We start from the raw sequence: 13690 nt of genomic DNA on the forward strand, positions 1-13690 counted from the left end.
AGAGCCGCTGCTTCCCTGCACAGGGGGCGGGCAAGAGGAAGAAGGGCCGCCCACCAGCCAGACTGGAGCCTGGCATCTGCGCCACCCCTTGGCCAGCTCACCTGGGTGCCCTTGGGTGCCAGGGAGGTCCAGCAGCCGCCACAGCAATCGCTTCTCCTCCAGGTTCCTGCAAGAGGGGAGAGAAAGAGACAAGCTGGCTGCGCCATTTGTACATTTTGCTCCAGAGCCCCCTTGGTGAGAGGCTGGTGCTGAGGACGCCAAGGGCGCAGGTTCGATCCCTGTAAGGGACAACTGCCAATCCTGGATAACACTCAGGGCCACTTCCAACTCTACCATTCTAGGATTCTAGGATATATATAACCAACAACCAAAACACAGACAGTGAAAACAAACAGTGAAAGCCCCCCAGGCGGCTGATACATTGGGTTTACATAATCAATAATAACATATTCAAATCAATCATATGTACAATTCCATATACCTTAACACTCCTCCCTCCAGTAGGTCTATTTAACTTTTAACATTTTAATTACCACAAATTGTTCAAACCTGCCCAAATAATTCAAACCAATCCTCCTCCTCCCTGACCTTAAACCCTTTCATTTTATGTATCTTCACAGTTAGATATTCTAAAATGCTAATATTTTTCAATTTTTCCCTCCATTGGATTCTAGGATTTCTATCCCTGAGGGACTCCCCTGGGAATGGCTTTGACTGGCCAGGTGAAGCAGGTGAGGGGAGCCAAAGGGTCTCAGACCCCTGGTCAGTTAGGGGCTTCCCCTGCGTGCAAAGACAGGCTCTGATGGAGGGAGTGGACAAGACCAAGAGGGGGTCCAACAGTCAAGAAGATGGTTTCTGTTGGTGCTGTGGGATCTGTCCACCTGGGAAGGAAGGAAAACTTGGACCCTAAACCTCCGCTGGCTTGTGGGAGAAGAAATCCTAGAAGTGCAAGCTTGGGAGGGTCACCCAAGGGTCCTCTAGTCCAACAAGGGAGGAATCTTTTTGCCCCACATGGCTTGAACCCACAACCCTGAGATTAAGTCTCTCATGCTCAAGCAAAAAAGCAATAAAACAACTTGGTATCTGAAAAACAGTTAAAAGCCTTCTTAAAACAGGGGAGCCTTTTAGCCCTTGTGCAGCTATGATTCCCAGCTCCCTTAGCAAACTAGTTCCCAGGATTCAGGGGCAGAGACTTCGGGTGGAATTGCATTTGCCTTTTTCGTTGTGAGAACGGAATGCTGGACTAGGTGGGCCATTTCCCTGATCCAGCCGGGTCCTTGTACTCTTGTAGAACCTCCAGGTCCAGAAGGAGTCTATCTCCATTTGGCCACTGGGAGGACAGGGAGCTGGACTAGGTGGGCTGCTTCACCCCCTTTTTGGCTCCTCCTGCTACACTTGGGGTCCCCCCAACCCCTGGATTCCAGGTCCCGTGAGATCTCCAAGTTTACCGGAGATCCAGCACCCAAGCTCAGCCCTGCTCCCCAGGCTGCCTCTGGTGACTCACTCTTAACTTGGGGCAGATTTTGCCAAATTATTACCGCCTAGCGTGCCCTGGGGCCTCTTGCAAAAGAGCGACTCGCCCAACAGGCATTTCTGGTCCCCTTAAGAAACTGTTGACTCCCCCCAGAACCAGCCGGGGCTCCGCGCCGAGATTGGGCAACCTCCCCAGAGGACAGATTTATCCCTTTTTCTCTGGAAATTGTTTTTTGGTCCCGTTTGCAAAATAAAATAAGCCACTTCTTCCTCCGCAGGTGGCATCTCACTCGGAGCAGAACCTGCCCAAATCAGCTGGCGTGGCTCACTGAGCTTGCTCTGGTTTCGGTGAGTCTACTCTGAGTAGAGGTCACCCTGAATTTGGCTCCCAAAAAGACTGAAACAGAACAGGTTCTGCTGAGCTAGACCATTTGTGGAACAGTAGAGGTGCAAGGGACCCCAGGGGTCATCCAGCTCAACCCCCTGCCCTGGTTCCTACTAGCTGAGATTTGTGGAGGCAGCGGTGGCGCAGTGGTTAGAGTGCTGGACCAGGACCAGGGAGGGACCAGGGTCCCAATCTCCCTGCTCAGTGCTCATTGGGTGATGATGCCTTGGGGGCCAGTCGCTCGCTCTCAGCCTAGAATACCTGGCAGGGGGGTTGTGAAGATGTTTCTCTCTCCTCCTTTACCTCAATATAATTAATTTAACACCAGTATAAAATTTAATATGCATTTAAAAGTTGGCCTGTCGGGCTTCCAGGATGTTTCTCTTTCCTCCCTTCCTCGGTGCTGGCCCCCGCCCTGCGGAACGCCCTCCTGTCAGATGTCAAGGACTTTTAGAAGACATCTGAAGGCAGCCCTGTTTAGGGAAGCTTTTTATGTTTAATGTTTTATTCTGTTTTTAATATGTTGGGAGCTGCCCAGAGTGACTGGGGATGGGCGGGGTATAAATAAATTTATTATTATTATTACTCACTGCTCAATGTAACAATTAAAAAATGATAAAATGTTAAAATGCGTCAAAGTATTTCCTAATTCCATTTCCATACTTAAGATTTCCACAGTTAACATAGGAAATACTTTTCCCAATTCCATTTCAATATATTAACATATTTTAGAATTTTAGAATTCCCCCCCCTTTTCTCCCCTCCTTTGTTTCCCATTGATTTTATTTAACTACCACGTATTCCCAAATGTTAAGCAGAGCCCCTTTTCACTTGGTCAGCCCACAAAAACCATGCGTTATAAATCAATATTCCACAAACGCAGCAAGGGCGGAATATTAATTTAATAAATAGTAAGCATGACCTTGTCTCCCCAAGACAACCCCCACCCCCAAACCAGACCCGGGTCTCACCACGAGGCGCTCGGCTGGGGCTGGACGTTGGCAGCCGGTTCTTCAATGGGCAGGAGGATCTGGACGTTGCCAAGGGCTGCGGCCGAGGCCAAAGCCCCCGTGTTGTAGCTGTAGTCAATGCGCACCCGCGTGGCCTCCGACCCACATGCCCAGTCCACGGAGAGCTGCAAGGGGGCCCAGCGTGGGCCTTGCTTGGAGTACTGGAGTCGAGGGGCAGAGAGAGTCGGAAAGACAATCCTTTCTCTCTCCCTCTTTGGAGAAGGGTCATCCAGCCCACCCCGGCCATGCAGGAGCCACGGCTGGTTCTGGACTCCTGATGGTCCTGGGCTGCTTAGAGAGGATGGGGGTCTGGAAGCACAGGGGGGGGCGGTTCCCCTTTCCTCAGCTCTTCCCTCCCCCAACCCAACCACCCGCAGGGCCCGTCTGCTCCACCTGGTATCTGAGGAGGGTGACGTTGTAGTACGGGGCGCCCGGCGCCTGCTCCGCCTGCTTCTGGAGGTGTGCAGTGAGGGCGGCCATGTTGAGCCAGAAGTCCTTGCTGTGGGGGTCACTCTGCGAGGTATCACTGGGGGGGGGGCGGAAGAGAAATCCATCACCGCCCAGGAGGTCAGTCTGGTTCTGTGGGGTGCCCCCCACAATCCGAGAGGAGAGGGACCCCCTCCTCTTTGCTCTCCCTCCCTGGTCCAACAAAGTCCTACTCAGAGTAGACCCGCTGGAACAACAGGCCAACTTGCCTCTCTCCTGCTTTCAGAGGTCTGGTTCTCTGCTCCACGGTTTGAGCTCCCCTCTCATTCTCCCCCCAACCATGTGCAATTCTTGGGGGTCCACATAGTCCCCCGCAGAGGATTTGGGGGAGCCCCAGGGAGAAAGCGGAACAGGGCAGCTGGATCCGACCCTCTGAGCAGAACCCCGCCCGGCTTTTCCAGTTTCTCCCACAGGGGCACCCTATGCCCCCCATCTCCCCCCCCCTGTGATACCTGAAGAGGAGTTCGGTGTTGGGCAGGAACTGGTCGATGGCGGCCGTGTGGCGCAGGCGGAAGCTGAGGACGGGGGGCGCAGGGGCGCTGCTGAAGACGCGCAGGATCCCCGCCGGGAAGGACATGGTCAGCTCCCCCGTGACCTTGACCAGGCAGCTGCAGGAGAGGCGAGACAGAGCCTGGCATTATCACCCCTGGCCCTGTTTGCTCCCCCAAATCCAGGCACTCTCCGTCCCGTCCCAGGAGCCCCTCACGCCCCAGGAGGGGCTGCCACTTGCTTCTGCAAAAGAGCGCCAAGGGGGAGAGCCCACTGCCCCACACTGCTGCACCTGCTTGCAAGTCATAGAAGGGGGACCCCCCAGGGTCATCCAGGCCAACCCCCTGCAATGCAGGAATCTTTTGCCCGACGTGGGACTTGAACCCACGACCCTGAGATTCAGAGTCTCCTGCTCAACCAACTGAGCAGAGAGATCCGGGCAGAGGCAAAGGGAAGTTCAGCGAAGCTGGCTGATGTTTCATTGCATTTTAAATTTTTTGTTGGGAGCTGCCCAGAGCGGCTGCCGCAACCCAGTTGGATGGGCGGCATGAAAATAATAAAATTGTTGTTGTTCCACAAAACAGGAAAAGTGTATAGATCTGAAACCGTGGCTGTGAGAGAGAGACCACCCATATTCCCAGAGCCCGCGTGCAAAGTAGGACGGAGACCTTAAAATCCTTGTTTCGCATCAGGTACCTAAGCTGATCTGTCATGAACAGAGGCAGCAAGCTCTCCATCTGGCTTGGGCATCAAGGCCAGGACTGGCTCTGGGAGCCAAGGGGCGACTGCACAGGATCTTGCAGGAACCGGGACGACTCCGCAAGATGTCACATGGGGTTGTGGAACTGAGCGGCCCTGGACCCTTCAAAGCTGTTTTTGCACCCCTCAGTCGCCTCAGTGGGCACCAGCTTCTTCAAAGGCAAACCCAGAACTTTTGAGATCGCCTCTAAACCAGTGCCAAAGTTATGTACCTGTTCAGTGCAGTTTCACACCAGTTTGGAGCAAATTGGAAAGTGCCAGGTTTTGGGGTGTTAAGTACGAACACCAGTTTTGTGTGTCTGTTACAGTGGACACTTGGGTTGTGAACGTGATCCATGCGGGAAGCATGTTCACAAGCTGCAGCGTCCGCAACCCACAGTGCCACATCTGCGCAATGCACGAGTTGCGAGTCGGCACTTCTGTGCATGTGCAAAGCATGATTTAGTGTTTCTGCACATGCACGAGCGCCAAAACCCGGAAGTAACCCGTTCTGGTACTTCTGGGTTTCGGCACGTCCGTAACCCGAGAACACACAACCTGAAGCGTCCGTAACCTGAGGTATGACTGTATTCAGTTGGGGGGGGGCCCAAAAAAATATGGGACTTGCAGTACAAAAGAAGCCCAAAACTTTGGCATCGGTTTGGAGGTGGGTCCCAAATTTCGGTGCTTAAGAGACTGACGGCATCGAGAAGCAGAGCCAAGACATCCAGATTCAGTGTGAAAATGGCAATGAGGTGAGGGGTCCCCCCAAAAAACACCCCCACAAACACACACTGCCCTCCGTCCTCCGTTTATTACCTGTCTGGGCTGCAGCCTTTGAAATAGGCGTGGATGTATTCCGTGAAGGCCGTTGCCACGGGGAGAGCGCCCTGCGCACCCAGGACAACAGGAGACGGGCCCCGCGAGACGCCTGGCCAGAGAGAGAGAAAGTCAAGCGATCGCGGGGGGAACGCCAGGGAGTGGGAAGCGAGTCCCAAGAAGATGTGGGGTATTTGGCTCGGAGGAGCATAGAATCAAAGGAACTGGATCTGAGGATATCAGCTTTCCGAAGTCAGACAGCCACTGGCACCTGCTGCCCCCCAGCACCCCTAGGGAATCCCACCCACCCGGAGGGGCGGCAGCACCCACTTTGGCTTAACGGAAGGTGAAAGCAGGGGGCCCCCCTTTGCGTCAGTCACCCCTTAAGTCATTCTCGTTTTCTCTGCAGTAAAAAAATCAAGGCATTTTGAAGAAGTCGGGGGGCCCCAAAGCATTTCCCGTGCCTCCACCTCCCCCCACAAACACTCTGCGGCTTGTTGCGCAATGGGGCGAGGCCTCCCCAAAAGAAAGCCGGGCCCCCACACGCCCCCAAGCCCGCAGCCCCCTCCGCGGAGCACCTACCGAGTCCCGGCTGGGTGGCCATGAAGAAGGCCCGCTCCGTCATGCCAGCCGAGCTCTGCGGGGTCGACAAGGCCCAGAGACGCGAGGGGCTGAGCGAGCGAGGCTGGGGGCACAGCGAGAGAGATGGGCGGCGTGTGAATTATTCAGTGATGACCATGCTTATTGTTCTGATTAATAATACCACTTCTGAGGACGCACAATCGTCTCACCAACAACTTGTTCATCATTCTATAGGGCTTCGGCTGCATTTGCAATCTTCTCTTTTCCAAATCTTATTTATTAATTTTTCACATACTCACACAAAAATTCTGAACGTATTTTAACATAAACTGTAAATTACTTGATCCATTGACTTCCTCCCCCCTTCTTCCATGGTTTCCATATTTACCCTTAAATCACCTGTGCTCTTCAATATGTGCAATCTATCCTATTTATCTTAATATATTATCGCTGTTGCTCATAGTTCAAGTCCTGCTCATGTTTTTATCTCTCTTTAGTAGTTCTTTAAATGCTCAATAAATGTCTCCTCAGGGAATTTTTCATCATTCGCGTCTCTAATATTTTCTGTCGGTCTTGCCAGCTCCGCATACTCCATCATTTTCAAAAGCTGTTCTTCTTTGCAGCAAATTCTTATATCTCATCCGTACACTTTACAAGCTTTTCCTTGCGACAGGATTCAGAAATCCTTTGCAGACTTTATTTTATCATACCCTAAGTAGGCGAGCCTTAGTTAATGTTTCTCAGCCTCTGGGAGCCAAAAGCAGAATGGAAAAATAAGGGCTCAACTCAACTCTGAGAAGGCTTGGATCCTGACGGAACAAGACTTCTACCCCACACCTCCCCAAATTAACCAGCCCGCAGTTTGCTAAGTTGGGGGGCATCTCTGCACAACAGCACAGCCCCCCAATCGTACGAGGAAACACAAGCGTGTGTGCACAGGCAGGGTCCAGGGCGTGTGGGGCTCACCGTGTCGCTGCCGGTTGAGACTGCCGAGGGCCGTTTTGCGTGGCATCGCCGAGGGGGGGCCACCATGGGGGTCAATCCAGGTGCAGCGGACTGAGGGAGAGAAGCTGCAAGCCAAAGGGAGAGAGAATAGGGGGTTGGTTGGGATAATCAATGATTGGCATCATCAATGTAAATAAAGAGAGAGGGCAAGAGAGAGAGAGAGCTTTGTGGCCCTGTGGGGGGATTCGCACCCCGCTCTCTCCAGTGCTCTAAATCCTGTCCATCCATCCGTCCATCCGTCCATCCACAATCAGTTTGCCCAGCCATCCTTTATTGGGCCATTAAGCAAAGCTCAGACCGCAAAAAAGAAAATGCAGAGGCCAATTGTTAATCGTTAACCATAACGAGGTTGAAAGAGCTGTGCAAGATTTGGAGCTTTCGGAAATGAGATTTATTAAGGCCTTCAAGGGAGAAGACGCCCTGGAGGGATCAGCCAGGAAACCACGCTGTCAAAGGGGATCAATGGCGCCTACGTGATGTGATCACCCCCGGGGGCAAAAACTACAGCAGGAGGAAGCGATCTCAAGCTCTGGGCGTTTGGCGAGAGAGCAGTTGAGAGGAACTGAAGCACCTGTGAGACCCAAGAAATCCAAGACTCAGAGAACTGTGGAATTGTAAGGGACCCCCAAAGCTCATCCAGCCCAACTCCCTGCAATGCAGGAATCATAGCTGCAGAATCCCAGAGAGATGACCATCTGCTGGGAAACCAGATTGTCCTGCACAATCTCCTTTGCTCTTAATGTTTTCCATCAAAATCGTGTTTTTATCATTGACGTTCTGGAATGTGTTTTTAATGTTGTAAACCGCCCTGGGGTCTCCTCATAAAAGGCAGCATATAAATTGAATCCAATAAATTGAATAAATGACAATAATAATATTACAATAATACTGTGAGATGTGGAAAACTAACGCGTTTTTTTTTTAAAATAGACAAAAACAGCTTCAAAAAGAGAAGAAAAAGCAGGAAGAGAGTGAAGAAAAGGGGGGGGAATGGGAAGAAGCAAGTCAGAAAGAGAAAAGGGGCATCTGATTTTCCTTCTGGCGGTTACATAAAAAAGGTTATTTAAGGCATTCAGTCCAGAGCAACATCCATCTTCTCTGGTGCCAAATAACATTTCTTCTCAATCCAAAATCATTCATTACCTTTTCCCACAAAGTCCAAAAGCAGTTCCCAAATTATTTTTATTAATAAAAAATCCCCCATTGCCTGTAATAAATCGGCCAATTGATTGATGGATTGATTGACAGAAAACCCAGACTTGTCAACCCAGACCTTTCATTCCCCACCTTCTTTTAACTGATTTCTTATCCAGTGATCCAAAATGACGAGAAAAACGAGAGTGCAATAGACACTAATAAATATATGGTTCTTATGGCTACGAAGGCATCTAGGATTTCATTCTCCACTGCAGAGAAAGACGCGTCTCGCACCCAGACCCGAAGGCAACAGATGAGAAGGGACCCGACATGCGGCGTGGATCCTGGCAAGAGGAAATGGCAACTCACCGGGGTCCGACGGCACGTCTGGGGGGGCGCCCTCCAGGTCTCTGCCCCGTGGCGCCCAAGGAGAAGGGCTGGTGGAGTCTCCGCTGCTGGGGGGCGCTGGGGACGAGGAGGAGGAGGAGGCCGAGTTCGATGAGAGGCAGCTATCGCGCTCGCCCCCCCGCGGGGGACACTCCGCAGCCGACCAGCCCCGCCGACCCCCGGGGGCCGCGGCCTCCAGGAAGGGGTCGCTGAAGGGGGACTCGTGCCGGCCCGGGGGAGGCCCGGGGGGCGCCGGGGGCCAGGCCGAGACAGAGTGGGCCCACTCGGGGAGCTCCTGAGAGCCCGTCTGGGGGAGCCAGGGGTCCGGGGTGTCGTCGGCCGGCTGGCAGCAGCGGGGGCCGTCCTTGGGGGGGCGCTTTCCGGGGGGGCTCTGTGGGGTGCCAGGCCGGGGGCTCCAGAGGCGGGCGTCCGGGGAGGGGCCGGTGGCCAGGTGAGATGGGGAGTCCAGGCCGGAGTCTTCCACGTTCTCGGGGGATGAGGAGGAGAAGGGGGAGGGGCTGGAGGCCAACAGGTAAGAGCGGGGGGCTGCGGGGGGGGGGGAGAAGTACAATAAATAGACATTGATATCCAGGAGGTATATAGGTATCAATAATAATAGAGATGTCAATATCAAACTCAATAGGCATTGATATTTATATATCTATAGATCTATATCAATGTTGATAGATAAATAAATATAGATAGATATAGGTAGACATAGATAGATGTATCAATAGATCAATATAAATATCAGTATAGATCTAGCTATCTATATCTTGCTACAGATCCACATCACGCCTTTAAAAGACATGGCTTTCTGCTCCCCCGTCCACACTACACTTCCCAGTCTGCTATTTGTCTACACTTTGCCCACACTTAAAGCCCTGCGATCCCACTTTCAACAGACAGCCCCCCCCCCAAGAATCCTGGGAGCTGTAGTATGTTCATGGCCCCGTGAGTTGCTGGGGAAAACCTTTTCCCGCTTACAGAGCCACAATTCCCAAAGTTCTCTGGGAAGAGAGGTTGGCTGTTAAACGTCCCCTTGATGCAAACTATGAGGACTAGAATCTTACTTTATTTGTAGACAAAGGCATTGTTTGCAGAAGGTTCCAGATTCATTCCTCCAGGACGGTTTGGGAAAGAGAAATGGCTTCTCCAAAGAATCCTGGGAGTTATAGTTTGCTAAGGGTGCTGAGAGTTGCCAGGAGCTCCCCCCCCCCACAGTACCCTCTCCCAGAGTGACAATCCCCATTAAAAGCTCAATTCCTTTTCTCAGGGAACTCCTCTGAGAACTGTAGCTCTGGGTGCAGGGGGTTTCCTTAGAACTACCAGCACTCTTCACAAACTACAGTTCCCAGGATTCTTTGGGGGACGCTACAGCTGTTCAAAGAGGCATCATGGGGCTTTCATAGCATGGCCACTGGGCCTCCCGGGAACCGTAGTTTGATAAGGGTGCTGGGAGACGTAGCTGCCGGGATTCTTCAGGGGAGGAAGCCAGTTCTTTCAAGTGGCGTCCCAGGGGTGCAGATATGGCCTCAGAGAGGACCTGGGGGAATCGGAAGGGACCCTCGGGGTCATCTAGCCCACCCCCTGCAATGCAGGGATGCTGGGGACCTTTTTCACCTGAAAACTCCTCGTTTTCGAAGGCTGACTCCAGTGGGGGGCCAAAGAGGGCGCTGGCAGGGAGAACGTCAGGCTCAGGTTTGCTGTCACAGCTGCGGAAGAAGAAAACACTGGACTTGAGAAACTGTGATCTGAACAAGGGCAACAAAATTGGTGAAACTGGCCATCTTTCAGTGTGCCAGCACCCAGCCTGTGGAACTCCCTGCCTCTTGACACAAGCTAGGCGCCTTCACTCTATTCTATTTGGCACCTGCTGAAGACGCTCACAAGCTTAGAAAGTTTGAGTTTGGAGTTTTGGTCCCTTTCCCTTTGTGTGCCTTTGGTTACGGCTGCAAATTTTTCAGCAGTGGTCTTGTTGTTTTCTCTCTTTTACAAACTGCTTTCTGTAATCGAGCAGTAATAATAATAATAATAATAATAATAATAATAATAATACATGCTTTTAAGTGATTGTATGTCACGAACCACCCTAAAGTCTATGGGTATAGGGCGGTTTACAAATTTAATTAATTAGTCACTTTAATTGTTTTTTTGTACCTCCTACATCTGAATGGGGTACAAAAATATTTGTGGGTTTCTTTGTGTTTTTGGTGTGTGGAAGCTGCCCAGAGTGGCTGGATCAACTGAGTCAAATGGGCAGCACTGGCCTCAAGTGGAAGGGAGTTCCGCAGATGTTTGCATGCAGACACAGATATGAGAGTGCAGAGTGGAGTCTGCTCTCTGAAGACCCCAGAGTTACCTTGTCATACAGGTGCCGAAGAGAGGTGCTTGCGGGTTGCCAGACTTATCCCCTGTGCAGAGCAAATTGGAAATATATACGGTTAGAGAACCGTAGAATTGGAGGGTTTGGGGGTCTACCCCCTAGTGTCCCATCTCCCCCTTTTTCTCACCTGGGGCAGGGGCTGTGTCAGAATCCGTCTCGGCTGAGGCCGAGGCAAGTGCTTTCAGGTGCCCTGGAAAGGAATCCAGAAAACCTAAGAATCGCCAGCCAGATGCCCCCAAGAAAGCAGCCACAGGCAGGATCCGAGCGCGAGAGCAATTCTCCTGCACTGCCCAGAAACTGGGATCCAGAAGCATGGCTGCCCTGACAGCGCAGGCAGAGCCATCCTGGACAGGAGCCCCAGCTGGCCCCCTCCTCTTCCATGCTTTGGTCCAACCCTCTTCTAAAGCCATCCAGTGGCAGGGAGTTCCGCAGCGGCAACCCTCTCCCCCAACCTCACCCAAAGAGTCCAAGACATAAGACTCACGGGAAGAATGCCTCTTCATTGTGCACTGCGGAAAGAGGGGAGAAAGGGGAGAGGTCAGGAAGATGCAGTGGCCCCCAACCCATGCGCAGGTCCCTACGGCTGCCTTCCTCCCTGGGTGGTTTATTTATTCGTTTTGTAAAATTTACACTGAGAAGGCAGGGAGGCTCAAAGCCATTTGGGGAAAGGATAAAGCAATAAGTGATCAGTCAGGAGAATGTGCAGCCATAAATCAAGATCCAAAGAAAGATGTTTTTTCCCCCAGGCGTCAAGAAAAAGGGCAGGTTGGCACCTCAGCGAAGGTGGAAGAGGCGTTACGCGGCAGATGGGGCTCTGGAGGGCACCTTTGCCCTCCCAGACACCCTCCCTCAAGCAGGCAGACTTTGTCAACCGGGCGCCCTGCACCCAGTGCTTTACACCACATCTCCCCGTCAGTCCCAGTGAGACACTTGGAGGCACAGATAACGGCCGCCTAGGCGCCTGGAAACCACAGTGTCCTGGGAACCATAGCGCCCAGAATTCTGGTGCAGAAATTAAAGCTAAAATCTGGATACAAGTGGAGACGGGCGCCAAGGTCTTTCGGCCAGGCCTGCCGCTTCTCATTTCTCTCTCTCTCACCCCCATGCTGGGGGCCAGGATGAGGTTCCCCACGGAGGCCTTGAGCTGCTCCACGGCCGCAGCGCTGCTGGCCCGCTCCCGGGGCTGCACCGGCTTGATGCGGATGTAGAACTTGTGGGGCTCCTCATCATCGTAATCCGAGTCGCTGGAGGAGCAGAAGCGGGTGGGGTGTTCACGTGGGGAGATGAGTCAAGGGGCCAAACGGATGGCAACAGAATCACAGAAGAGTTGGAAGGGACCCCTAGGGTCATCCAGCCCAGCCCGCTGCAATAAAGGAGTCCTTTGGCCTACGTGGGGCCCTGAAGTTTTTAATTAGATTTTCATAACTTTAACCAATTAATTTCAAATTTCAAATCTGTTATACATGTCTCATAATTTGGCTTCCCACTTTCCCTTACACGCATCCCTTTTACATACTGCATAATATCATTTTGCCTAATCATAGAATTGGTGAGCTGGAATCTTTCACCCAAGTTGGGACTCGAACACCTGGCCCTGAAATTAAGAGTCTCAAGCGAATGAGCCATATTCATATACTGCCATGTTCCTCCCATTGCTCACATTTCAATTCCTGCCTGCAATTTCATTGGGTTATGGTATATATTTATTTTTTTGCAAATAATCCAAAGACGGCTTCCGCTTTTCTGTCAATTTATCGGAGCTCCTGGGTAAATTCATGTCCCCGTTGATGCAGTCTTCCCCATTGGACTCTGGACACCCCACCTCTCCCCCTATTTCTGAGACACCCCTCCCACTCCCCCCCCAATCTCACCCTCCCCCCTTTATGAGGAAGAAGGCCCTGCAGCCACATATTCCAAAGGATATCGTTCTGATTTGTTTCGGGCCGGACAGTGAAGCCTTCCTCGTCCACGTCGGGGGGCTGAGGAGAGAAGAGAAGGAACAAATGTTTGGGGGGGGAGCCTCTCTTGGGGCAGCATCTTTCTTGGGGTTCAAATACCCCCCCCAAAAAAAAATGAGAGGAGAGACCAAGATGTGAAACCTCATGGATTATTTGCTTGCAAAAGATGCATCATTCTCTGATCCGTAAGACTGGAACCCAGCACCCTGATTCCCAGAACCAGCTGGCTGCTCTTTCTTTCTTTTTTTTAAAAAAACTATTTTATTGAAGGCTTTCAACATATTGAGCTGAAACCCAAACTCGTTTATTAAAAGGTCATAAAACGCAATAAAAACAGAAGAACGAGAAAGAACCATGGTTTAACAACAATTATCATTATTATTCCTACCCTGCCAATCCAGCTAGGTTTCCTCAATTTGTACCCTAACTGCATTTTTTATATATAAAAAAGGCTCTTTTCAAAATCCTTTTAAATAAACAGCAGTTACACTTTAAGCACAGTAGCAGTTTTTAGGGCCCACCTAATAAACTGTTTAAACTGATTTTAATAAATGCTGCAATCTGCCCTGGGAATTATGGTGAAATTTGGGTAAGGAACCCAATATATATTTCTCTTTTTATTAAATCAAAATTAATACAGTCTCCACAAAACGACAACAACATAGCATTAAAGTTAGAAATCAAATAATAATTGTAAGTTTTCATTAAATTTCTGAGTCGCCCTTCTCAAAATGGCTGAAGGTGACTTACAGAGATATGAGAGATAAATTTCCTTGTTACTTATTAATCACCTTCCACAGGTGCCCAAAGGCTTAACACCAAAAAACGGAACAGT

The 13690-nt window shown here is 51.2% G+C and overlaps 1 protein-coding gene across 4 annotated transcripts in view; it reads right to left on the reverse strand.

Annotated features, from left to right (window-relative positions):
- The window catches only part of FCHO1 (FCH and mu domain containing endocytic adaptor 1), a 35639-nt gene that overhangs the window by 770 nt on the left and 21179 nt on the right, over positions 1–13690 (reverse strand). For 3 of the 4 annotated variants that reach the window (XM_081895427.1, XM_081895428.1, XM_081895429.1), the window contains 13 exons: positions 12822–12876; positions 11997–12172; positions 11382–11406; positions 11025–11087; positions 10874–10925; positions 10135–10226; positions 8494–9057; positions 6949–7052; positions 5983–6085; positions 5401–5512; positions 3807–3962; positions 3262–3394; positions 102–166 (listed from right to left, as the gene is read on the reverse strand). In XM_081895427.1, the coding sequence (XP_081751553.1) occupies positions 102–166; positions 3262–3394; positions 3807–3962; positions 5401–5512; positions 5983–6085; positions 6949–7052; positions 8494–9057; positions 10135–10226; positions 10874–10925; positions 11025–11087; positions 11382–11406; positions 11997–12172; positions 12822–12876 (1700 nt within the window). Of the gene's footprint in view, positions 1–101; positions 167–2829; positions 3030–3261; positions 3395–3806; positions 3963–5400; positions 5513–5982; positions 6086–6948; positions 7053–8493; positions 9058–10134; positions 10227–10873; positions 10926–11024; positions 11088–11381; positions 11407–11996; positions 12173–12821; positions 12877–13690 lie in introns of all 4 variants that reach the window. The other variant, XM_081895430.1, reaches the window with a different exon arrangement.

The sequence above is a fragment of the Podarcis melisellensis genome, assembly GCF_964234715.1.
Source record: "Podarcis melisellensis genome assembly, chromosome: 18".
In the NCBI taxonomy this organism is placed as follows: Eukaryota; Metazoa; Chordata; class Lepidosauria; order Squamata; family Lacertidae; genus Podarcis; species Podarcis melisellensis.